Consider the following 27,392-nt stretch of genomic DNA (forward strand, 5'->3'; position numbering starts at 1 on the left):
AATTGGGAATATCCCTGAAATCTTGCAGAAATTGGGAATATCCCAAAAATCCTGCAGGAGCTGTCAGACACCAAACACGAGCCCAGCCCAACGTTTCACCCATTCCATGGATTAATGGGATTCTGCTGTTCCTGCCAGTGGGCTTGTGTTTAAAATCGAGTTCAAATCCTCATTTTTTAGGGCTGCCAGCATCCATCCATCCATCCATCCATCCATCATCCATCCATCCATCCATCCATCCATCCATCATCCATCCATCCATCCATCCATCATCCATCCATCCATCCATCCATCCATCCATCCATCATCCATCCATCCATCATCCATCCATCCATCCATCATCCATCCATCCATCATCCATCCATCCATCCATCCATCCATCCATCCATCCATCCATCATCCATCATCCATCCATCCATCCATCCATCCATCATCCATCCATCCATCCATCCATCATCCATCCATCCATCCATCCATCCATCCATCCATCATCCATCCATCCATCATCCATCCATCCATCCATCATCCATCCATCCATCATCCATCCATCCATCCATCCATCCATCCATCCATCCATCCATCCATCCATCCATCATCCATCCATCCATCCATCCATCCATCATCCATCCATCCATCCATCCATCCATCCATCCATCCATCCATCATCCATCCATCCATCCATCCAATCCATCCATACATCCATCCATCATCCATCCATCATCCATCCATCCATCCATCCATCATCCATCCATCATCCATCCATCATCCATCCATCCATCATCCATCCATCCATCATCCATCCATCATCCATCCATCCATCCACATCCATCCATCCATCCATCCATCCATCCATCCATCCATCATCCATCCATCCATCCATCCATCATCCATCCATCCATCATCCATCCATCCATCCATCCATCATCCATCATCCATCCATCCATCCATCATCCATCATCCATCCATCCATCCATCCATCCATCCATCCATCCATCCATCCATCATCCATCCATCATCCATCCATCCATCATCCATCCATCCATCCATCCATCCATCCATCCATCCATCCATCCATCATCCATCATCCATCCATCCATCCATCCATCCATCCATCCATCCATCATCCATCCATCATCCATCCATCCATCCATCCATCCATCCATCATCCATCATCCATCCATCCATCCATCCATCCATCCATCCATCCATCCATCCATCATCCATCCATCCATCCATCCATCCATCATCCATCCATCCATCATCCATCCATCCATCCATCCATCCATCATCCATCCATCATCCATCCATGCATCATCCATCCATCCATCCATCCATCCATCCATCATCCATCCATCATCCATCCATCCATCCATCCATCCATCCATCCATCCATCATCCATCCATCATCCATCCATGCATCATCCATCCATCCATCCATCCATCATGCATCCATCCATCCATCCATCCATCCATCCATCCATCATCCATCCATCCATCCATCCATCCATCCATCCATCCATCCATCCATCATCCATCATCCATCCATCCATCATCCATCCATCATCCATCCATCCATCATCCATCCATCATCCATCCATCCATCCATCCATCCATCCATCATCCATCCATCATCCATCCATCCATCCATCCATCCATCCATCCATCCATCCATCCATCATCCATCCATCATCCATCCATGCATCATCCATCCATCATCCATCCATCATCCATCCATCATCCATCCATCCATCCATCCATCCATCCATCCATCCATCCATCCATCCATCATCCATCCATCATCCATCCATGCATCATCCATCCATCATCCATCCATCATCCATCCATCATCCATCCATCCATCCATCCATCCATCCATCCATCATCCATCCATCCATCCATCCATCCATCCATCCATCATCCATCCATCCATCATCCATCCATCATCCATCCATCCATCCATCATCCATCCATCCATCCATCCATCCATCCATCCATCCATCCATCATCCATCATCCATCCATCCATCATCCATCCATCCATCATCCATCATCCATCCATCCATCCATCATCCATCCATCCATCATCCATCCATCATCCATCCATCCATCATCCATCCATCCATCCATCCATCCATCCATCCATCCATCCATCATCCATCCATCATCCATCCATCCATCCATCCATCCATCCATCCATCCATCATCCATCCATGCATCATCCATCCATCCATCCATCATCCATCCATCCATCCATCCATCCATCCATCCATCCATCCATCATCCATCCATCATCCATCCATCCATCATCCATCCATCCATCCATCCATCATCCATCATCCATCCATCCATCATCCATCCATCCATCATCCATCCATCCATCCATCATCCATCCATCCATCCATCCATCCATCCATCCATCATCCATCCATCCATCCATCCATCCATCCATCCATCCATCCATCATCCATCCATCATCCATCCATCCATCATCCATCCATCCATCCATCCATCCATCCATCCATCCATCCATCATCCATCCATCCATCCATCATCCATCCATCCATCCATCCATCCATCCATCCATCATCCATCCATCCATCCATCCATCCATCCATCCATCCATCCATCCATCATCCATCCATCCATCCATCATCCATCCATCATCCATCCATCCATCCATCATCCATCCATCCATCCATCATCCATCCATCCATCCATCCATCCATCCATCATCCATCCATCCATCATCCATCCATCCATCCATCATCCATCCATCCATCATCCATCCATCCATCATCCATCCATCCATCCATCCATCCATCCATCATCCATCCATCCATCCATCATCCATCCATCCATCATCCATCCATCCATCCATCCATCCATCCATCCATCCATCATCCATCCATCATCCATCATCCATCCATCCATCCATCCATCCATCCATCCATCCATCATCCATCCATCCATCCATCCATCCATCCATCCATCCTCCATCATCCATCCATCCATCCATCCATCCATCCATCCATCCATCCATCATCCATCCATCCATCCATCCATCCATCCATCCATCCATCCATCATCCATCCATCCATCCATCATCCATCCATCATCCATCCATCCATCCATCATCCATCCATCCATCATCCATCCATCCATCCATCATCCATCCATCCATCATCCATCATCCATCCATCCATCCATCATCCATCCATCATCCATCCATCATCCATCCATCCATCCATCCATCCATCCATCCATCCATCCATCATCCATCATCCATCCATCCATCCATCCATCCATCCATCCATCCATCCATCCATCATCCATCCATCCATCCATCCATCCATCCATCCATCATCCATCATCCATCCATCCATCCATCCATCCATCCATCCATCCATCCATCCATCCATCCATCATCCATCCATCCATCCATCCATCCATCCATCCATCCATCATCCATCATCCATCCATCCATCCATCCATCCATCCATCATCCATCCATCCATCCATCCATCCATCCATCCATCCATCCATCCATCCATCCATCCATCCATCATCCATCCATCCATCATCCATCCATCCATCATCCATCCATCATCCATCCATCCATCCATCCCAGAGCTGGGATTTATCCCTATAAATCCACATCCCACCGCAGGATGGAAAAAAATAAACCCCATCCGTCAGTTTTTCTAGGAACGGGGCAGGATTCTATTCTGAGCCGCAGCAGCAGAAATCTCTGGAAAAAAACCCAAAAAATAAAATAAAAATAAAAAAAATATTTTGGGTTGAAGTGACAGCGAATGATGAGGTCTGTGTGTGATTCAGCAGCCAAATTACCCCTGAGTGCATAAATAGTGGGAAATTGGATGGGAAAAGGGAAATCGTGTCCCAGCTGGATGCGGCTGCGGAGCTGGGAGGGATTTTTTTGGGAGCAGAAGGGCACAGAAAAAGCTGAGAATAGGGCTGGGGATGATGCAAGAAAATTCCAATTTTGGGATATGGGATCAGGAAAGGATAAGCTTTGAGGGCACTTCCAAGCCAAGCCATCCTTTGGGATTTTGGGGATAATTAATGGACAGGAGGCAAAAATCCTTGGGTTGGGCTCTCTGATTCCTAAAATGGAAGCAGAAAGTAAAATTTAGGAGATTCCTGGAGGGAATTTTGTTGGGTTGTTGGCAGAGAGATGGAGAGGGACAAGGGGGGAATGGATTCCTACTGGGAAAGGGGAGATTTGGGTGGGATATTGGGAAGGAATTCCCAGAGCGTCCCTGGGAGTGTCCAAGGAAAGGCTGGAAAATCCCAGAATTGTGGGGTGGGAATGGGATGGGATTGAAGGTCCATGGATCCCATCCCAAACCATTCTGGGATTCTGGGATCCAGGACACTCAGGATCCATCCCGAGGGATTTTTATGGGATTTGGGGATGGAAAAGAGAAGTGGAGCCCTGAATTCCCATGGAATTCCCAAAATTCCTTCCCAGAGAGGAGCTGGGATGGGGATGGATCCAACCCAGGCTGGGAGAGCTGGGAATGCAGGGAATTCCCTGGGAAAGGGAAAAATGGGATTTGGGAAGGAATTCCTGGCTGGGCTGGAATTCCCCGAGAATCCCTGGGAGTGTCCAAGGAAAGGTTGGAAAATCCCAGAATTGTGAGATTGGAATGGGATGAGATTGAAGGTCCATGGATCCCATCCCAAACCATTCCGGGATTCTGGGATCCAGCACACTCGGGATCCATCCCCAGGGATTTTTATGGGATTTGGGGATGGAAAAGGGAAGGGAGACCCTTCCTGGAGTCCCCAATTCCCAGGGAATCCCCTGGATCCCAAAGTTCCTTCCTGGATCCCAAAATTCCTTCCTGGAGAGGAGTCAGGGGTTGCACTGGGATGAGATTGAAGGTCCATGGATCCCATCCCAAACCATTCTGGGATTCTGGGATCCAGCACACTCGGGATCCATCCCCAGGGATTTTTATGGGATTTGGGGATGGAAAAGGGAAGGGAGACCCTTCCTGGAGTCCCCAATTCCCAGAGAATTCCCAAAATTCCTTCCCAGAGAGGAGCTGGGATGGGGATGGATCCAATGCCAGGCTGGGAGAGCTGGGAATGGAGGGAATTCCCTGGGAAAGGGGGGACAATTTTGGAAGAAATTCCTGTCAGTGATCCCAGAAAAAAAAAAAAAACAAATCCCCTGAAAAAAGCTCCAAATCCCAAAAAAAACCTCTAAATCCCCACCCCAAAATCCTCAGAAAAATAGGAAAAAATTCCCCCCTGTGAGGATGGGAGGCCCTGGAATGGAATTCCCAGGGAAATTTTGGCTGCCCCATCCCTGGAAGTGTCCAAGGGCAGCTTGGGATGGTGGAAGGTGCCTGAAATGACCTTGGAGCTCCCTTCCAGCCCAATTCATTCTGGATTTTTTGGGATTCAGAAGCTTTTCCCACTGATCAAGGTGCTTGTCCAGTTTTCCTATTTCTTCCTCTCCTGACTGGAAAATCCCGGTTTCAGATCTGACCGCGCTTTCCACCGAGGGATCCTCACAATTTGCTAAACCCCCCCCCTAAATCCTTGATTTAAATCCATATTTTGGAACTACCCCTGCTCCAGCGTTTCCAGCTCACCCCCAAATGTGAAAATTGAATACAAAACAGCCTCAGATTGATTTTCTTCCTTTCTTTCTTTTTTTTTTTTAATAAAATATCAAATGTAATTTAGTTGTATAATACAGCTTTGTGCTGGGTAATAATCCCCAGCTCAGCTCTTCTGTGATAATTCCCTGCAGAAAATGGCAGGTTATGGAAACCCACTTTTAATTCAGCTTTTCATTCCTGTCCACTTCTGCTGCTATTTCTTGTGTTTGCCTTCTGAACCAATACCATCCCTGCCTTTGCTCTCAGCTTTTGAATGAAACACATTTTCCTTTTGCAAACAGGAGAAAATGTTGAATATCCAAATGAACCTTTCGAATTCAGGAGCGGAGAAAAAACCCCCCAAAAAAATCAAATTTCTCTTTCTTTCTTCTGGAAACCACAATGATTTAATTACTTTTATCTCCCTTCTCTATTTCCACCCTGATTTTTGGTGTTAATAGGAGCAGCTTCCCTTTGTCCCGAGTTATCTGAAAACTTTTTTTTTTTGCTCTTTTTCACTCCAAATTTTTTTTTTTTTTTCTCTTTTAATTTTTGCAACTCACGTCTTGCAGAGTGGCTGTTTGGGAGTCTGCTGCTCATGAATCACACTTTGGCAACGTTTGCCCTGACGTGATAAACAATTGGTGCCTTTGGCCTGTCAGATTAGTGAGCCACAAACTTGGAAATGTTTCACATCATTTTTATTTTATTTCTCTTTTTTTTTTTTTGTTTTTGAATTCTTCTTTTGACAGCCTGTCCCCCAAATATCTCACTATTTATATCAATTTGAAGGGAGTTCATATTTTTTTAATGAGTTTGAACCCACTTGGGGATTTTTTTTTCCTTTTTTTCTGAAGTTTGAAGGATTTTGATCGACGATTTTTTTTGGGGGGAGGGAGAAATTGTGTTTTGTGCTTTATTTTCCATTCCAAAAATTTCCAGCAGTGTGATGATGAATCTTTCCAGACTCCTAATAAAGACCTGAATTGAGTCATCCTTTCAATTTGGGGGTGCAGATATGGCAATAACATCCCTGCCTTCCTCAAGGTGTCCCATTTTCCACACTAACACCCAAAAATCATCATTTGGGGCCATTACAGAGACTGATATCCCCATCCAAATCCTGCTTTGGGATTTATCCAGGTTTTCTCTGCAGTTCCAACATTTTCTCCTCTTCCTGCTGTAAATTTTGTTACAAAATCACCTCAAAGTTGAGGAAAAAAAAGCTGCAGGGAGTTGATTCCCCTGTGAAAAGGAATTTTTCTCAGTTTTCTGGGAATTTTGGTTTGTGTTCTTTTCTTTTCCCTCTCTCACAGGTCAGTGATTTCCCATTTGTCATCAAGAGTGGGGATTTTTTTTTTACCAGCTGGAGTAATTAATTAATCTTCGTTAGACCTCCAGTGATAAAGGGCACAAAAGGAGAAAAAAAAAAAAATCCAGAAAAAAAAAATTTGGGTTTTGTCAGATTCCTTCAGTGAGGTTGGGAACTGCTCACTCCCAAAGGGATTTTTTTGTGGGAATTTCTTTTTCATGGATATCCTTGTGAATTCCCTGCAGGCTGCCACGCTTCTTCGTGACCCAGAACAACCCCCAGGCTGTATTAATTACAACCCTAATTAATTAACACAACCCCCAGATTGGATTAATGGTTATTCCTGTGCATCGTTTCACCAAAACACCACAGGAATTTTTAACCTTTAATCATTAAAAACTCTCACCTGGAACACACCAGAAACTCTTCCTGAGTTCACTTTACACCCAGAACTGGTGGAATTCAACCAGAAATGGGATTTTTCCATGCAGGAGAGGAGTAAAGGTTAAATTTTACCCTTTAACCCTTAAAAGGACACCAGAAACTCTCCCCATGTTCACTTGAAACCCAAAACTGGTGGATTTTAACCAGGGATGGCAATTTCCTGTGCAGGTACTCAGACAGGAATAAATGTCAAATTTCACCCTTTAATCCTTAAAAACCCTCACCTGGAAGACACCAGAAACTGTTCCTGAATTCACTTAAAACCCAAAATTGGTGGATTTTACCCAAGGATGGGATTTTTCCATGCAGGAGAGGAGTAAAGGTTAAATTTTACCCTTTAACCCTTAAAAGGACACCAGAAACTCTCCCCATGTTCGCTTGAAACCCAAAACTGGTGGGTTTTAACCAGGGATGGGATTTTCCTGTGCAGGTACTCAGACAGGAATTAATGTTAAATTTCACCCTTTAATCCTTAAAAACCCTCACCTGGAAGACCCCAGAAACTGTTCCCAGTTTCCCTAAAAACCCCAGACTGGTGGATTTTACCCAAGGATGGGATTTTTCCATGCAGGAGAGGAATAAAAGTTAAATTTTAACCTTTAATCCTTAAAAGGACACCAGAAACTCTCCCCATGTTCCCTTAAACCCCAAACTGGTGGGTTTTAACCAGAAATGGGATTTTCCCTGCAGGAGAGGAGTAAAGGTTAAATTTTAACATTTAACCCTTAAAAGGACACCAGAAACTCTTCCTGAGTTCCCTTAAAACCCAAAACTGGTGAAATTTAACCAGAAATGGGATTTTTCCGTGCAGGTACTCAGAGAGGAATAAATGTTAAATTTTACCCTTTAATCCTTAAAAACCCTCACCTGGAAGACACCAGAAACTGTTCCTGAATTCACTTAAAACCCAAAATTGGTGGATTTTACCCAAGGATTGGATTTTTCCATGCAGAAGATGAGTAAAGGTTAAATTTTACCCTTTAACCCTTAAAAGGACACCAGAAACTCTCCCCATGTTCGCTTGAAACCCAAAACTGGTGGGTTTTAAGCAGGGATGGCATTTTCCTGTGCAGGTACTCAGACAGGAATTAATGTTAAATTTCACCCTTTAATCCTTAAAAACCCTCACCTGGAAGACCCCAGAAACTCTTCCTGAGTTCCCTTAAAACCCAAAACTGGTGGAATTTAACCAGAAATGGGATTTTTCCATGCAGGTACTCAGAGAGGAATAAATGTTAAATTTTACCCTTTAATCCTTAAAAACCCTCACCTGGAAGATGCCAGAAATTCTTCCTGAAATCACTTAAAACCCAAAATTGGTGGATTTTACCCAAGGATGGGATTTTTCCATGCAGAAGATGAGTAAAGGTTAAATTTTACCCTTTAACCCTTAAAAGGACACCAGAAACTCTCCCCATGTTCGCTTGAAACCCAAAACTGGTGGGTTTTAACCAGGGATGGCAATTTCCTGTGCAGGTACTCAGACAGGAATAAATGTCAAATTTCACCCTTTAATCCTTAAAAACCCTCACCTGGAAGACCCCAGAAACTCTTCCGAATTTCCCTAAAAACCCCAGACTGGTGGATTTTACCCAAGGATGGGATTTTTCCATGCGGGAGAGGAATAAAGGTTAAATTTTACCCTTTAACCCTTAAAAGGACACCAGAAACTCTCCCCATGTTCGCTTGAAACCCAAAATTGGTGGATTTTGACCAGGGATGGGATTTTCCTGTGCAGGTACTCAGACAGGAATAAATGTCAAATTTCACCCTTTAATCCTTAAAAACCCTCACCTGGAAGACCCCAGAAGCTGTTCCCAGTTTCCCTAAAGCGCAGGCTGGTGTGTTCTGAGCAGAGCCGTGTGTCTGTGCAGGTACTCGGAGCGGAGCCTGACGAGGTGCGTGGGGATCACCATCGAGACGCGGCCGGACTATTGCCTGCGGCCGCACCTGAGCGCCATGCTGGGCTACGGCTGCACCCGCCTGGAGATCGGCGTGCAGAGCGTCTACGAGGACGTGGCCAGGGACACCAACAGGTCAGGGACTCCGTTCTAGGGCAGGGACACCTTCCCAGGGACACCAACAGGTCAGGGACACCATTCCAGGGACACCAGCAGGGCAGGGACACCATCCCTCATCAGGGACACCATTGCAGCTGGGCTACGGCTGCACCCGCCTGGAGATCGGCGTGCAGAGCGTCTACGAGGACGTGGCCCGCGACACCAACAGGTCAGGGACACCTTCCCAGGGACACCATCCCAGGGCAGGGACACCATCCCAGGGACACCATCCCAGTTCAGGGACACCATCCCAGGGACACCATTGCAGCTGGGCTACGGCTGCACCCGCCTGGAGATCGGCGTGCAGAGCGTCTACGAGGACGTGGCCAGGGACACCAACAGGTCAGGGACACCTTCCCAGGGACACCAACAGGGCAGGGACACTTTCCCAGGGACACCATTGCAGCTGGGCTACGGCTGCACCCGCCTGGAGATCGGCGTGCAGAGCGTCTACGAGGACGTGGCCAGGGACACCAACAGGGCAGGGACACCAACAGGGCAGGGACACCATCCCTCATCAGGGACACCATCCCAGGCCAGGGACACCATTCCAGGGGCTCTAACAGGTCAGGGACACCATTGCAGCTGGCCAGGGACACCAACAGGTCAGGGACACCACCCCACATCAGGGACACCATCCCTGGTGCTCCAACAGGTCAGGGACACCAACAGGTCAGGGACACCAACAGGGCAGGGACACCTTCCCAGGGACACCAACAGGGCAGGGACACCATCCCTCATCAGGGACACCATTGCAGCTGGGCTACGGCTGCACCCGCCTGGAGATCGGCGTGCAGAGCGTCTACGAGGACGTGGCCAGGGACACCAACAGGTCAGGGACACTGTTCTAGGGCAGGGACACCTTCCCAGGGACACCAACAGGGCAGGGACACCGTTCTAGGGCAGGGACACCATCCCAGGGACACCAACAGGTCAGGGACACCTTCCCAGGGACACCTTCCCAGGGACACCATCCCAGTTCAGGGACACCATCCCAGGTCAGGGACACCATCCCAGTTCAGGGACACCATCCCAGGGACACCAACAGGTCAGGGACACCATCCCTCATCAGGGACACCATCCCAGGCCAGGGACACCATTCCAGGGGCTCTAACAGGTCAGGGACACCTTCCCATCCCAGGGACACCATTGCAGCTGGCCAGGGACACCAACAGGTCAGGGACACCATCCCATGTCAGGGACACCTTCCCAGGCCAGGGACACCATTCCAGCTGCCCAGGGACACCATTCCAGGAAATCCCAGGTGGCCAGGGACCCCATCCCAGGTGGCCAGGGACACCAACAGGTCAGGGACACCATCCCAGGTCAGGGACACCATCCTGGGGACACCCAACAGGTCAGGGACCCCATCCCAGGTCAGGGACACCATCCCAGGGACACCCAACAGGTCAGGGACCCCATCCCAGGTCAGGGACACCATCCCAGGGACACCAACAGGTCAGGGACACCATCCCAGGTCAGGGACACCATCCCACCTGTGTTTCACACTCTTTTTTTTTAATGTATCCATTCTTCCCCTGTATCTTCCACCTCTTGTTTTTATTTATTCATTCCTTCCTGTGTTTTACTCTTTGTTTTATTGTCTCCATTCTTTCCCTGCATTGTCCACCTCTTTCTGTTTTTATTTATTCATTCTTTCCCTATATTTTACTCTTTTTTTTTTAATGTATCCATTCTTCCCCTGTATCTTCCACCTCTTGTTTTTATTGATTCATTCTTTTCCCGTGCTTTACTCTATTTTATTTTCTCCATTCTTCCCCTGCATTCTCCACACCTTTTTGTTTTTATTCATTTTTTCCCTGTGTTTCACACTTTCTTTTTAATGCATCCATTCTTTCCCTGCATTGTCCACCTCTTTTTGTTTTTATTTATTCATTCTTTCCTGTGTTCTACTCTTTATTTTATTGTCTCTATTCTTCCCTATATTGTCAACCTCTTTTTTTTTTAATATATTCATTCTTTCCCTGTGCTGAACACTTCCTTTCCTAATGCCACCATTTCTATTTTTAAAATATTATTTATGTTTAAATTTTTATTAAAAAGTAAATATTTATTTATTATCAATTTAACAATTCATTCCTCATCAGCTCTTAAAATCCTTTTTTTCTCCCCAAAAATCCAATTTTAAATCTTAAAATCCTTTTTTCCCCCAAACACCCATTTTTAAATCTTAGAATCCATTTCTTCCCCCAGAAATTCCATTTTTAAATCATTAAATCCATTAAAAGAAAATCCATTTCTAAATCTTAAAACCCATTTTTCCCAAATACCCATTTTTAAATTTTAAAATCCATTTTCCCCCCCAAATACCCATTTTTAAATTTTAAAATTCATTTTCCCTCCCAAATACCCATTTTTAAATTTTAAAATCCATTTTTCCTCAAAAAAAATCAATTTTTAAATCTTAAAACCCATTTTTCCCCAAATACCCATTTTTAAATCTTAAAATCCATTTTTAAATCTTAAAACCCATTTTTCCCAAATACCCATTTTTAAATCTTAAAATCCATTTTTCCTCAAAAAAATCCATTTTTAAATCTTAAAACCCATTTTTTCCCAAATACCCATTTTTAAATCTTAAAATCCATTTTTCCTCAAAAAAATCCATTTTTAAATCTTAAAACCCCTTTTTTCCCCAAGTACCCATTTTTAAACCTTAAAATCTATTTTTAAATCTTAAAACCCCTTTTTTCCCCAAATACCCATTTTTAAATCTTAAAACCCATTTTCTTTTCCACCTCAAATTCAATTTTCAAGGCTTTTCCCAGAGCTCCTTGCTCTGAATTTTAGAATTTCTAAAAACTTCCTCAACCTCTCCTAATTTTTAGAGCAATGACTTGAAATGCACTTGAAGGAAAAAGGTGATTCATGTTTTTTGGGGTTTTTTTCCTGTTGAAACGACCTCGTTTTGCTCCTGTTGTGCTTTGTGTGCGTTGGTTTTTGGTGGTTTTTTTTTGGGCTTGAAACTTTTTAATATTTCCCCCGGTAGCAAAATGTCAGATTCCAACCAATTAGGGGGAACAGTTTGGAAATTACTTTCTATTATGTTCCATAAGTCATTAGTGAGGTTTTCTGAGTGCTTTCAGTGGCTGTGAGGCAGAAAAATATTCAAGAACATCAAATAATCGAGTTATTGATGCAGCTCCAATTCCACTTCTAATAAGAAAATAATTTTTATTTATGAAGCAAAGCTCCTGTTTGCTTCCCCCTCAGGCTGCTCAAGGTTCTTGAGTGATGCTGTCCTTGAGGAGTCGCAGGAAAACACTGGAATGGTCCTGGGGAAAAAAAAAAAAAATCAGAAATAAAAATGGGTTTAAAGCTGCACAAGGAGAGAGGGGGGGGATTTGGATCTTCTGGCAGAGAGGGAGGAAAAGATCCTTAAAAATTAAAAAAAAAAAATTAAATTAATTCTGGTAAATGAACACAGGGATGCCCAAAGGGAATTGGGGTTTGTATCCAGAGGGATTTGGAGAAAGGGGGCAGGGGGGGAAAAAAAAATCACCTGCAGAGCTCATGGGGGGGCCAGGAATTCCAGGGGGTGGGAGGAGATTGAAAGGGGAAAGGGAATGGAGTTGGGATTGGGAAAGGGGAATGGAGTTGGGATTGGGAAAGGGAAATGGGATTGGGATTGGGAAAGGGAAATGGAAATGGGAAATGGAAAATGGAATTGGGATTGGGATTGGGAAATGGAGTTGGGATTGGGAAAGGGGAATGGGATTGGGATTGGGAAAGGGAAATGGAAATGGAGTTGGGATTGGGAAAGGGAAATGGAAATGGGATTGGGAAAGGGAAATGGAGTTGGGATTGGGAAAGGGAAATGGGATTGGGATTGGGATTGGGAAAGGGAAATGGAGTTGGGATTGGGAAAGGGAAATGGGATTGGGATTGGGATTGGGAAATGGAGTTGGAATTGGGAAATGAAAATGGAATTGGGATTGGAATTGGGAAAGGGAAATGGAATTGGAATTGGGAAAGGGAAATGGAGTTGGGATTGGGAAAGGGGAATGGAATTGGGATTGGAATTGGAAATGGAAATGGAATTGGGAATGGAATTGGGAAAGGGAAATGGAGTTGGAATTGGAATTGGGAAAGGAAAATGGAAATGGAAATGGAAATGGAAATGGAGTTGGAATTCCAGTAGGGAGGAATTGGAATTGGAATTGGAATTCCAATTGGGAGGAATTGGAAATGGAAATGGAAATGGAAATGGAAATGGAAATGGAATTGGAAATGGAGTTGGAATTCCAGTAGGGAGGAATTGGAATTGGAAATGGAATTCCACTAGAGAGGAATTGGAATTCCAGGAGTTGGGAGGAATTGGAATTGGAAATGGAATTGGAATACCAGGAGTTGGGAGGAATGGGAATTCAAGGCTTGGGAAGAATTGGAATTGGAATTGGAAATAGAAATGGAATTTGAATTGGGAAAGGGAAATGGGATTGGAAATGGAAATGGAGTTGGAATTCCAGTAGGGAGGAATTAGAATTGGAATTGGAATTCCAATAGGGAGGAATTGGAATTCCAGGAGTTGGGAGGAATTGGAATTGGAATTGGAAATGGAAATGGAAATGGAATTCCAATAGGGAGGAATTGTGAGGAACTGGAATTAGAAATGGAAATGGAATTGGAGTTGGAATTGGAAATGGAAATGGAATTCCAGTAGGGAGGAATTGTGAGGCATTGGAGTTGGAATTGGAGTTGGAAATGGAATTGGGAATTGGGAATTGGAAATGGAAATGGAATTAATAATGGAAATAGAATTTGAATTGGAATTTGAATTGGAATTAAAAATTGGAATTGGAATTGGAATTAGAAATGGAAATGGAATTAGAATTCCAATAGGGAGGAACTGGGAGGAATTGGAATTCCAGGAGTTGGGAGGAAAACAGGAGTGTGGAGGTGCCCTGGAATGTCCAGGAATGTGGGACAGAGCCAGGATTCTGTGGGAGGATTCTTCTCCTGTGGTGGGAATCTCCTGATGGGAGGTGATGGAAAAATGGGATTTTCTCCAGAACCGTGGGAAATTCGGCCGCTTTGGGCTCCAAATCCCCCCAGGCTCCTGCAGAACCAGGTCTGGGTTGGTGTCAGTGTGGAACCCTCCTGGAATCCCAGAATTCGGGGTGGTTCCTGTTTTTCCAGAAGGGATTTTTGGGAAGATTTTCAGGTTGGCTGCTTTTCCTCGTTCCCATCCCTTCTCTCCTCTCCTGCTGTTTTTATTTCCTGTTGTATTTATGGTTTTATTCCTGGTTTTCTCTGAGTGACACCAACCTGGATTTCCAGACTGGATTCCAGCAGCTCTCCCAAATTTCTCTCTGTATCTGCAAAACCCAGATCATCTCCTTTCCCCCAGAATTCACAATTCCAATATTCAACACGCCCATTTAGGCTGCAAATGCCCCCAGGCTCCTGCAGAACCAGGTTTGGAATCTGGAATCCCAAAATTTGGGGAGGTTCCTGTTTCTCCAGATGGGATTTTTGGGGAGATTTTCAGGTTGGCCGCTTTCCCTCATTCCCATCCCTTCTCTCCTTTCCCAATGTTTTTATTCCTGTTGTATTTATGGTTTTATTCCCGTTTTTCTCTGAGTGACACCAACCTGGATTTCCAGACTGGATTCCAGCAGCTTTTTCTGTATCTGCAAAACCCAGATCAGCTCCTTTCCCCCAGAATTCACACTTTCAATATTCAACAAACCCCATTTAGGCTCCAAATGCCCCCGGGCTGCTGCAGAACCAGGTCTGGGTTCTGTCAGTGTGGAACCCTCCTGGAATCCCAGAATTCGGGGTGATTCCTGTTTTTCCAGATGGGATTTTTGGGGAGATTTTCAGGTTGGCCACTTTCCCTCGTTCCCATCCCTTCTCTCCTTTCCCAATGTTTTTATTTCCTGTTGTATTTATGTTTTTATTCCCCTTTTTTCTCTGAGTGACACCAACCTGGATTTCCAGACTGGATTCCAGCAGCTCTCCCAAATTTCTCTCTGTATCTGCAAAACCCAGATCATCTCCTTTCCCCCAGAATTCACAATTCCAATATTCAACAAACCCCATTTAGGCTCCAAATGCCCCCGGGCTCCTGCAGAACCAGGTTTGGGTTCTGTCAGTGTGGAACCCTCCTGGAATCCCAGAATTTGGGGTGGTTCCTGTTTCTCCAGAAGGGATTTTTGGGGTGATTTTCAGGTTGGCCGCTTTTCCTCATTCCCATCCCTTCTCTCCTTTCCCAATGTTTTTATTCCTGTTGTATTTATGTTTTTATTCCTGTTTTTCTCTGAGTGACACCAACCTGGATTTCCAGACTGGATTCCAGCAGCTTTTTCTGTATCTGCAAAACCCAGAGCAGCTCCTTTCCCCCAGAATTCACAATTCCAATATTCAACAAACCCCTTTTAGGCTCCAAATGCCCCCGGGCTCCTGCAGAACCAGGTTTGGGTTCTGTCAGTGTGGAACCCTCCTGGAATCCCAGAATTCGGGGTGATTCCTGTTTTTCCAGATGGGATTTTTGGGGAGATTTTCAGGTTGGCCGCTTTCCCTCATTCCCATCCCTTCTCTCCTTTCCCAATGTTTTTATTCCTGTTGTATTTATGTTTTTATTCCCGTTTTTCTCTGAGTGCCACCAACCTGGATCCCAGCAGCTTTTCCTGTATCTGGAGCACCCAGATCACCTCCCTTCCTGCACATTTACCACTTTCAGCACCCACCAAACCCCATCCTGGCTCATTTTCACCTCCACCCACCGCCCAAACTCAGCCTCCCAAGGGGGATAATCCCAGCTGGACTCAAAAACGACTTTTCCTGCCTTTCCCTGACCCTTTTTCCCTGTGTCCCCAGGGGTCACACGGTGAAGGCTGTCTGTGAGTCCTTCCACCTGGCCAAGGATGCTGGCTTCAAGGTCGTGGCCCACATGATGCCAGACTTGCCCAACATGGGGCTGGAAAGGGACATGGATCAGTTTTTTGTGAGTATTCTTTAAAAAAAAAAAAAAAAAACACCAAAAAAAACCACCAAAAAAACATCAATTCCCACTTTTTTTCCCCGTGGAAAACTCCCTGCTCGGTTACCAGATTTGTTTTCTAAAGGGCAAACAATTTAAAAATCTTTTTTTTTTTTAAAAATAAGGTGAAAAAAAAAAGAGAGATTTGTTGAAGCACTTCATGCAGAAAATTGTATCTGTGTCTCATGCAAGCCTGAGTCACTGGGGTCCCTGTGGGAAGCAGCTCTTCCCATATTTGCTGCTTCTTTCCAAGGTGGTTTTCCCTCTTGGATTTAGAGTAAGACACAATTCCAAGTTAAAAAAAAAAATCCCCTCTGGAAGGTAATTAATTGCAAATTAATTGCAAAATTAGAGTGAGCGAGTGTGTGTGTGTGTGTTATAAAAGCATTTTGGCTCAATTTCTTTGTCAATGATGTAGAAGGAAATATCAGATTATTCCTGGGGAAAATTGCAACGATGAGGAATAAAGAGCAAATGGTGAGCAGTGCAATGATTGAAACACTTTGGGAGATTTTCAGGTTTTGTTGTGTTTTTTATTTTTTTTTTCTTATCTGAGTCAAAATTGGGTGGTTTTATTTTTATTTTTTTTTTTTAAATAGTGCAGAAATTGGAGTCGTGCTGGAGGAATCCCAGGGGAAGGTTGGGCTGGGCGCTGTCTGGCACTAAGAAATATCAGTGTAATGAAATATATTGATTAAAAAATACAGGCAGAAAGCAAAAAAAGCACTTGTGGAAAATGCAGCTGTACAGGGCAGGGAGGGAATCCTGAAACCTGGGGTAGGAACCTTTTTCTGAGGGGTTTTGTGGAGAATTCCTTGAGTTTTTCCTAAATAAAATGTCTTGGTTCTTGGCTAAGGTGAGGGACTGGAAGTGAGGAGTCAAAAATTCCAAATTCCTGCTCCAGGGATTATTTATTATTTTTATTATTTTTATTATTTATATTATTTTTATTATTTTTATTATTTTTATTATTTTTTATTTTTTATTATTTTTATTCTTTTTAAATTTTTTTAATTTTTATTAATTATATAATTTTTATTATTTGTATTCATTATCCTGCTCCTAGATCATTTTTATTAGCATGCTCTGAGTCGTGGAGTGTGGACATGGCACAGAATTTTCATGGAATTCTTTGTAATGCGGAACCCAGCAAAAACCTTGAATCCTCCTCCCTCAGCATCTCGTGGAATTGCAGCTGGAATTCTGTGGGATCGGGCTGGAATTTGGGCAGGAAAAATGGGAATAATGACCAAAAAAATTGGGAAAAGCCAACCCTGGGCAGGATCAAACAAAGAGGACACCAAAATCTGAGGTGGAAAACTGAGGAGGGAGGAAATATTTAAATTTTTTTGTAATTAATTTAACAATAATTATCCTTTGCTGCTCATTGGTGATGAGTGAGTGGTTAAAGAACTTCTGCTCCTGGAATGGTTCAGTGCAGGAAATTTGGGAATGTGTTGGGAAAGTTGAATTCCTGGGCTCTGATGGGAAGGGTGGTGCCATCCTGGGTTCCATTTGTGCATTAATGACGATTTTCCCAGAAATTGGGGAGGCAGGGGGTGAAGATTTTGGAGTTGGGAGATGAGGATGAGGCTGGAATTTGTGGTGGAAAAATGGGAATAATGACCAAAACAATGGGAAAAGCCAATCTTGGGCAGGAGCAAACAAAGAGGAGACCAAAATTGAGGTGGAAAACTGAAGAGGGAGGAAATATTTAAATTTTTTGTAATTAATTTAATAATAAATAGCCTTTATCCTAAATTAATTTGATAATAATTATCCCTGAGGATGAGGCTGGAACTGGGGAGAGGAGGAATTGAAAATAAAGGTGGGGAGAAGAGTTGAGGATAGAAAAGGAACAGAAGGAAAAAAGGTCATTACCCCCTTCTCATCCTCATTTAAATGCTTAATGATTCATTTTCTTAAATAATACCAGAAAATAAAATACCAAAACAAATTTATTGATTTGTTTCCCAAAGCTCTGGGAAATATCAGAAATGCAATAATCAGAACATAACAGAAATGTATATATAATATAATAATATAATAATTAATATAATATAATATAATATAATATAATATAATATAATATAATATAATATAATAATCAGAACATAACAGAAATGTATATATAATATAATAATATAATAATTAATATAATATAATATAATATAATATAATATAATATAATATAATATAATATAATATAATATAATATAATAATCAGAACATAACAGAAATATCCAGATAAATTCCTAAAATTCCTTCATTCCCAAGGATTCACTCTCTGTTTCCTGCCTTAAAATTTCATATCCTTGTTTTGATCAAAAAACTCAAAAACTTCAAAACTTCTTCTGTGTAAACGTTAGTCCAGGCTGGTGAATATTTAAGATTTAAACGTTTAAATTTTAAACATTTAAACATTAAAATTTTGACATTTCTGCTGCATAAAATTAACGAGGAGCCAGGTGGGGATGTCTCCTCACAATCCCAGAATCCTGGAATGGTTTGGGATGGGATCCATGGACCTTCAGTCCCATCCCAGGGACCCTTCCCACTGTCCCGGGGGGCTCCAAGATTTCCTTGGACTCTCCCAGGGATTCTCTGGGAATTCCAGCCCAGCCAGGAATTCCTTCCCAAATCCCTCCCAAATTTGAAGGGGTTTTTTGGGATTTTTCCCTTTCCCAGGGAATTCCCTCCATTCCCAGCTCTCCCAGCCTGGCACTGGATCCATCCCCATCCCAGCTCCTCTCCGGGAAGGAATTTTAGGAATTCCCTGGGAATTCAGGACTCCTCTTCTCTTTTCCATTTCCAAATTCCATAAAAACCCCTCAGGATGGATCCTTGATCCCAGAATCCCGGATTTCTTCAGATGGGATCCATGGACCTTCAATCCCATCGCTTTCCAACCCTGACCCCTCTCTGGGAAGGAATTTTGGGAATTCCCTGGGAATTGGGGACTCCAGGAAGGGTCTCCCTTCCCTTTTCCATCCCCAAATCCCATCAAAATCCCTGGGGATGGATCCTGAGTGTCCTGGATCCCAGAATCCCAGAATGGTTTGGAACAGGATCCACGGACCTTCAGTGCCATCCCAGGGACACTTCCCACCATCCCAGAGTGCTCCAGTCTTTCCTTGGACACTGCCAGGGATTCTCTGGGAATGCCAGCCCAGCCAGGAATCCCTTCCCAAATCCCATTTCCCCTTTCCCAGGGAATTCCTTCCATTCCCAGCTCTCCCAGTCTGGCACTGCGTCCATCCCCATCCCAGCTCCTCTCCGGGAAGGAATTTTGGGATCCAGGGGCTTCCCTGGGAACTGGGGACTCCAGGAAGGGTCTCCCTTCCCTTTTCCATCCCAAAATCCCTGGGGATGGATCCTGAGTGTCCTGGATCCCAGAATCCCGGAATGGTTTGGGATGGGATCCATGGACCTTCAATCCCATCCCATCCCAACCCCAACACATTCCCTGATCCCAGATTGCTCCAACCTCTCCTTGGCACTTCAGGGATGCAGGGATTCTCTGGGAATGCCAGCCCAGGCAGGAATTCCTTCCCAAACCCCACCCCGATCCCCCCTTTCCCAGCAGGAAGCCATTCCCTGTCTCCTGTCTGTCCATCCCTTGTCCCTCTCCAGCTCTCCTGGAGCCCCTTCAGGCTCTGGAAAAGCCTCCAAGATCTCCTGGATCCTTCTCTTTTCCAAGTGAGCACCCCCAACTCTCCAATTCTTCCTCCTTTTGAGACAACAAACCCGTGGCTTTCCAGGGATCTTTACAAACCTTTGATTTTGGGGCAGTTCTAATGAAATTGGAACAAAATCATTTCATTTTTGGTGAGCCCTCCCCCTCTCCCAACAGCAGAAAGTCGGACACAAAGGAACCCGCTTGACTTTGGAACTTCCGAGCGCCTTCAGTTGAAATAATAACAATAATAACAGTAATAACAATAATAACAATAATAACAATAAATCCAGGGCTTTCTCCTGGGAGGGGAATATCTGCTGATGGTGCTGATGGTGCCAGAAAAGCGCCGGGTGCTTCTTCAATCCGGGCAGGTGGTGACAGCTCCGGCGGGAGCCGGGTCCCCTCTGCCTGTCCCCGCTGCCCGATCGATTCCCCAGCTCCTCCTGCTCCCTCTGCCAGCGCTGACCCCGGAGCCTCCTCTGAGCTCCGGGGCCGAGCAGCAGCTGCCTCAGTTCCCAGTAACTCCAACCACTGCCACAGGCAGCGGCGGGGGGGGGCCTGGTCTGTATTTTTTATTGTTAAATTGTTTTCGCGCTGAGAGGTCGTGGGTTTGTGTCCCTGTGGGTCCCATCCCTGAGGTTTCCATCCCTGTGGATTTCATCCCTGTGGGTTCCATCCCAGTGGATTTAACCCCTGTGGGTTCCATCCCTGTGGGTTCCATCCCTGGGGATTTAACTCCTGTGGATTTCATCCCTGTGGGTTCCATCGCTGTAGCTGTCAATCCCTGTGGATCCCATCCCTGTGGATCCCATCCCTGTGGATCCCATCCCTGGGAATGCCATCCCTGTGGATCCCATCCCTGTGGATTTCATCCCTGTGGATCCCATCCCTGTGGGCTCCATTCCTCTGGGCTCCATTCCTCTGGATCCCATCCATGTGGATCCCATCCATGTGGATCCCATCCCTGGGGATCCCATCCCTGTGGGTTCCATTCCCCTGGATCCCATCCCTGGGGATCCCATCCCTGGGGATTTAACTCCTGTGGATTCATCCCTGTGGGTTCCATCGCTGTAGATTTCAATCCCTGTCAATCCCATCCCTGTGGGTTCCATCCCTGTGGGTTCCATCCCTGTGGATCCCATCCCTGTGGATCCCATCCCTGTGGATCCCATCCCTGTGGGTTACATTCCTCTGTATCCCATCCCCTGGATCCCATCCCTGGGGATCCCATCCCTGGGGATTTAACTCCTGTGGATTCATCGCTGTAGATTTCAATCCCTGTGGATCCCATCCCCGAGGTTTCCAGCCCTGTGGATTTTATCCCTGTGGGTTCCATCCCTGTGGATTTCACCCCTGTGGATCATATCCCTGTGGATTTAACCCCTGTGAATTCCATCCCTGTGGGTTCCATCCCTGTGAATTCCATCCCTGTGGGTTCCATCCCTGTGGATTCCATCCCTGTCGATCCCATCCCTGTGAATTCCATCCCTCTGGGTTCCATCTCTGTCGATCCCATCCCTGTGAATTCCATCCCTGTGGGTTCCATCCCTGTGGATTTCATCCCTGTGAATTCCAACCATGTGGATTCCATCCCTGGAAGTGTCCCAGGCCAGCTTGGACAGGGTTTGGAGCAAGCTGGGATAGTCCCTGCCCACAGGAATGGGATGAGCTTTAAGGTCCCTTCCAACCCAAATAATTCTGGGATTTTTTGCACTGAGAGGTTGTGGATTCCATCCCTGTGGATTCCATCCGTGTGGGTTCCATCCCTGGAAGTGTCCCAGGCCAGCTTGGATCAAGCTGGAATAGTGGAAAGTGTGAGAATGGGATGAGCTTTAAGGTCCCTTCCAACCCAAATAATTCTGGGATTTTTTGCACTGGGAGGTTGTGGATTCCATCCCTGTGGGTTCCATCCCTGGAAGTGTCCCAGACCAGGTTGGACAGGGCTTGGATCAAGCTGGGATAGTGGAAAGTGTCCCTGCCTGCCTGTGGGAATGGGATGAGCTTTAATCCCAAATAATTCTGGGATCTTTTGCACTGGGAGGTTGTGGATTCCATCCCTGTGGATCCCATCCCTGTGGGTTCCATCCCTGTGGGTTCCATCCCTGTGGATTCCATCCGTGTGGGTTCCATCCCTGTGAATTTCATCCCTGTGGATCCCATCCCTGTGGGTTCCATCCCTGTGGGTTCCATCCCTGGAAATGTCCCAGGCCAGCTTGGATCAAGCTGGAACAGTGGAAAGTGTCCCTGCCTGCCTGTGGGAATGGGATGAGCTTCAAGGTCCCTTCCTACCCAAATAATTCTGGGATTCTCCAATTCCAGGATTTTTCACAGAAAGTTCCCTTTTCCCTGCCTCCACTGCAGAATTTCACTCTGATCCCGTGTCCCACTTCCACTTTGCTTTTTTCTTCCCTCTTCCCCCACCTCTGATTCTTTTTATATCCTCGGAGGATTTTCCTTCCTCCTCCAGGGCTTCCCCACCCCATTCCACACTCTGGAAAACGCTCCAGAAAAGCTCAATGACCACAAACACTCCAAAAAAAAAAAACCTTCCCAAAGCCAGGCAGAGCCCAGCAGAGCCTCACCAGGCAGGTGGTGGAGAAAATAATTAGAAAAACGGGCAGGATAAATCAAGGACTCAGCGGGAATAATGGAATTGTCACCGGAGCGGACACCTCATCCCGGCTCCACCCCGGGCAGGGATGAGGCTGCTCCGGGGGGGAAATGCTTGGGAGGATCCATGAATCACATTTGGCGAGCAGAACGTTGGATTGGAGCAAAAAAAAAATTAAAAAATTAAATTAAAAAAAAATAAAAAAAAAAAATTAAAATAAAAAAAACCAAAACCAAAAAACCCAAAATTGGAGAATCACAGATTTGGCTGCTCTGGGGAGGAAATGCTTGGGAGGATCCATGAATCACATTTGGCCAGCAGAACTTTGGATTGGAGAGAAAAAATAATTTTAACAAAACCAAACCAAAACCAAACAAACAAAAAAAAACCAAAAACCAAAATTGGAGAATCACAGATTTGGCTGCTCTGAGGGGGAAATGCTTGGGAGGATCCATGAATCACATTTGGCCAGCAGAACTTTGGATTGGAGAGAAAAAAATTAAAAAATTAAATTTAAAAAAACCCCAAAAATTGGAGAACCACAGATTTGGCTGCTCTGGGGGGGGGGAAATGCTTGGGAGGATCAGTGAATCACATTTGGCAAGCAGAATGCTGGATTGGAGCAAAAAAATTTAAAAAAATTTTAAAATAAAATTTAAAAAAAATTTTAAAATAAAATATTTAAATTAAATTAAATTAAATTAATTAAATTTAAAAGTTTTGGGAGGCTGGAGAATTCCCGAGGTGTTAATTCCTCACTCGGTGAAAATTGGAGAATCACAGATTTGGCTGCTCTGAGGGGGAAATGCTTGGGAGGATCCATGAATCACATTTGGCAAGCAGAATGCTGGATTGGAGCAAAAAAATTTTAAAAAATATTAAAAAAAAGAACAAAACCAAAAACCCCAAAATTGGAGAATCACAGATTTGGCTGCTCTGGGGGGGAAATGCTTGGGAGAGTCCATGAATTACATTTGGCAAGCAGAATGTTGGATTGGAGAAAAAAAAATTTCAAAAAATAAAATAAAAATTTTAAAAATAAAATATTTAAATTAAATTAAATTAAATTAAATTAAAATTAAAAGTTTTGGGAGGCTGGAGAATTCCCGAGGTGTTAATTCCTCGCTCGGTGGAAATTGAAGAATCACAGATTTGGCTGCTCTGGGAGGAGAGGACCCACATTTGGCAAGCAGAATGCTGGATTGGAGCAAAAAAATAAAAAATTTTTAAAAATAAAATAAAAAAAAATTAAAAAAATAAAATATTTAAATTAAATTAAATTAAGTTTAAAAGTTTTGAGAGGCTGGAGAATTCCCGAGGTGTTAATTCCTCGCTTGGTGGAAGTTGGAGAATCACAGATTTGGCTGCTCTGGGGTGAATATTCCTAATAATGCTCAAAAATATGTATATATCTGTTATTTATGGTACATTTTGTACATTCATATATATTTATACATTATAAATAACAGATTTATTAATTGGGAGAATATTGCTGTGCCTGGCTTTATTTTATTTTTATGGGATTTGCTTGTGTGGTTTATTGGTGCTCTTCCTCCTGGCACTGAGCCCACCTCAAACAGACCCCTCAGAGGTGAAATAAATCTTGGGAAAAAGGAAAAACAGGGAAGAGAGGCAGAAAATTGGGAGTTTGGAGTGTCACAGGAGGGTGGATGTTGCTCAGAACCATCAGATGGAAAAAAGTTCTTTTTTTTCTTGAGGAAATCCTGTGTGTGTCCATCTAAAATCTCACTAAAATAAAATAAAATAAATAATATTTATAATAGAAAGAACTATTTAAATAAATAGTCCAATATAAAATAAAATAAAATAAAATAAAATAAAATAAAATAAAATAAAATAAAATAAAATAAAATAAATAATATTTATAATAGAAAGAAATATTTAAATAAATAGTCCAATATAAAATAAAATAAAATAAAATAAAATAAAATAAAATAAAATAAAATAAAATAAAATAAAATAAATTATGAGGGTAAAACCACAGGCAGGGCCATTTCATGGGGACAAGTATTGAGCTAAAGAGATTTTTTTATTCCCATCTGCAGAGCCACTCCTGTGTTCTTTAAATAAAACACAATCACTGAATGAGTTCAGCCTGAAAATTCCTTCTCTTAGTCATGTGTCAAGATGGGATTTTTATATATATATATATATATTTTCTGGAGGAATTGCAAAATAAGCGATTTCCCAGAAATGAGCTAATTTTAGTGCCAGGCCTGATGCATCTGGGATCCGAGTGATGCAGAAACCTCCTTGTGTTGAACATGAGAGGGAAAATGATCTGAGGAGAAAAAATAACATAAAATAATCTGTGGGGAAAATAGCATTAAATAATCTGTGGGGAAAAAATAGCATTAAATAATCTGTGGGGAAAAAATAGCATTAAATAATCTGAGGGGGAAAATAGCATTAAATAATCTGAGGGGGAAAATAGCATTAAATAATCTGAGGGGGAAAATAGCATTAAATAATCTGAGGGGGAAAATAGGGTAAAATAATCTGAGGGTGAAATTATCTGAGGGAAAAAATGATGGTGAAATAATCTGAGGGTGAAATAATCTGAGGGAGAAAAATAGGGTAAAATAATATGAGGAGAAAAATGAGGGTGAAATAATCTGAGAGAAAAAATGATGGTGAAATAATCTGAGGGGGAAATAATCTGAGGGGAAAAATGAGGGTGAAATAATCTGAGGGGAAAAATGAAGGTGAAATAATTCGAGAGGAAAATGAGGGTGAAATAATCTGAAGGGAATAATTATGGTGAAATGATTTGAGGGGGGAAATGAGGATTAAATAATCTGAGAGGGGAAATGAGGGTGAAATAATCTGAGGGAAAATGAGGAGGAAATGATCTGAGGGAATAATTATGGTGAAATGATGTGAGGGGGAAATGACAGTGAAATTATTTGAGGAGAAAAATGGTGGTGAAATAATTTGAGAGGAAAATGAGGATGGAATAATCTGAGGGGGGAATGAGGATGAAATGATCTGAGGGGAAAAATGAAGGTGAAATAAATGGGGAAATTATGGTGAAATAATCTGAGGGAATAATTATGGTGAAATGTTTTGAGGGGGAAAATGAGGATTAAATAATCTGAGGGGGGGGAAATGAGGATTAAATAGTCTGAGGGAAAATGAGGGGGAAATTATCTGGGGAGAAGTGAGGGTGAAATTATCTAAGGGGAAAATGAGGATGAAATAATCTGAGGGAATAATTATGGTGAAATTAGTTAGGGGGAAAATGAAGGTGGAATAATATGAGAGGGAAAATGGGAGTGAAATGATTTAAGGAGAAAAATGGTGGTGAAATCATTTGAGAGGAAAATAAGAGTGGGGTAATCTGAGGGGATAATAATGGTGAAATGATCTGAGGGAAAAATGAAGGTGAAATAAACTGAGGGGGGAAATGATGGTGAAATAATCTGAGGGAATAATTATGGTGAAATGATCTGAGGGTGAAATCATCTGAGGGAATAATTATGTTGAAATTATCTCAAAAAAATGGGGAAAATTAGGGTGAAATCATCTGAGGGAAAATGAGGGTGGAATAATCTGAGGGTAAAAAATAAATTGAAATAATCTGAGAGGAAATGAGGATGAAATAATCTGTGGGGGAAAATGAGACAGAAATAATCTGAGGGGAGAAATTTTGGTGAAATAATCTGAAGGAATAATTATGGTGAAATGATCTGAGGGGGGAAATGGGGGTGGAATAATCTGAGGGAAACTGAGGGGAAAATAATCTGAGGGGAAAATAAGAGTAAAATAATCTGAGGGGGAAATGAGGGTGAAATCTGAGGGGAAAATCTGAGGAGAAAATGAGGAGGAAATTATCTGGGGGAAATGATGGGGAAATGATCTGAGGGAATAATCTGAGGGAATAATTATGGTAAAATTATTTGAGGGGGAAAATGAGGGTGGAAATCTGAGGTGGAAAATTATTTGAGGAGAAAAATGGTGGTGAAATAATCGGAGGGAATAATTATGGTGAAATGATCTGAGTAGGAAAATGAGGGTGGAATAATCTGAGGGGGAAATAATCTGAGGGGGAAAAGAAGATATAATAATCTGAGGAGAAAAAACAGGGTGAAATAATCTGAGGGGAAAATGAGGGGAAAATAATCTAAGGGAGAAAGTGAGGGTGAAATGATCTGAGGGGAAAAATGAAGGTGAAATAATCTGAAGGTGAAATAATCTGGGGGAATAATTATGATTAAATGTTCTGAGGGGTAACTGAGGGAGAAATTATCTGAGGGGGAAATAATCTCAGGGAAAATGAGGGGGAAATAATCTGAGGGGAAAAGAGGGTGGAATGAATGAGGATGAAAGAATAGGAGGAAAATGAGGGTGAAATGATCGGAGGGGAAAATGAGGGTGAAATAATAGAAGAAAAATGAGGGTGAAATGATCTGAGTGTCCTTTCATTTTACAAAGTGGGTGACGCTACCTCCAAACATTTCCAGCTGTAAATACGGCCTTGCTTTTCCTGAGGGCTCTGGTTGTTCTCAAGGAGATGAAATCCATAATGAAACTAAAATATTGCACCTCTATCGGGAGCTTTTAATAACTGTAATAAAAGACAGTTAAAGTGCTGATCTGCATTGATTTTTGCTCCTCTGGGGAG

The 27,392-nt window shown here is 43.5% G+C and overlaps 1 protein-coding gene across 1 annotated transcript in view; it reads left to right on the top strand.

The window, feature by feature from the left end:
• The window catches only part of ELP3 (elongator acetyltransferase complex subunit 3), a 119,128-nt gene that overhangs the window by 43,817 nt on the left and 47,919 nt on the right, over positions 1 to 27,392 (top strand). Inside the window, exons 8-9 of the mRNA XM_036380310.1 lie at positions 9,266 to 9,427; positions 16,295 to 16,421. Coding sequence (XP_036236203.1) covers positions 9,266 to 9,427; positions 16,295 to 16,421 — 289 coding nt within the window. The remainder of the gene's footprint in view (positions 1 to 9,265; positions 9,428 to 16,294; positions 16,422 to 27,392) is intronic.

This window comes from Molothrus ater, chromosome 3, assembly GCF_012460135.2.
Source record: "Molothrus ater isolate BHLD 08-10-18 breed brown headed cowbird chromosome 3, BPBGC_Mater_1.1, whole genome shotgun sequence".
Lineage (NCBI taxonomy): Eukaryota > Metazoa > Chordata > Aves > Passeriformes > Icteridae > Molothrus > Molothrus ater.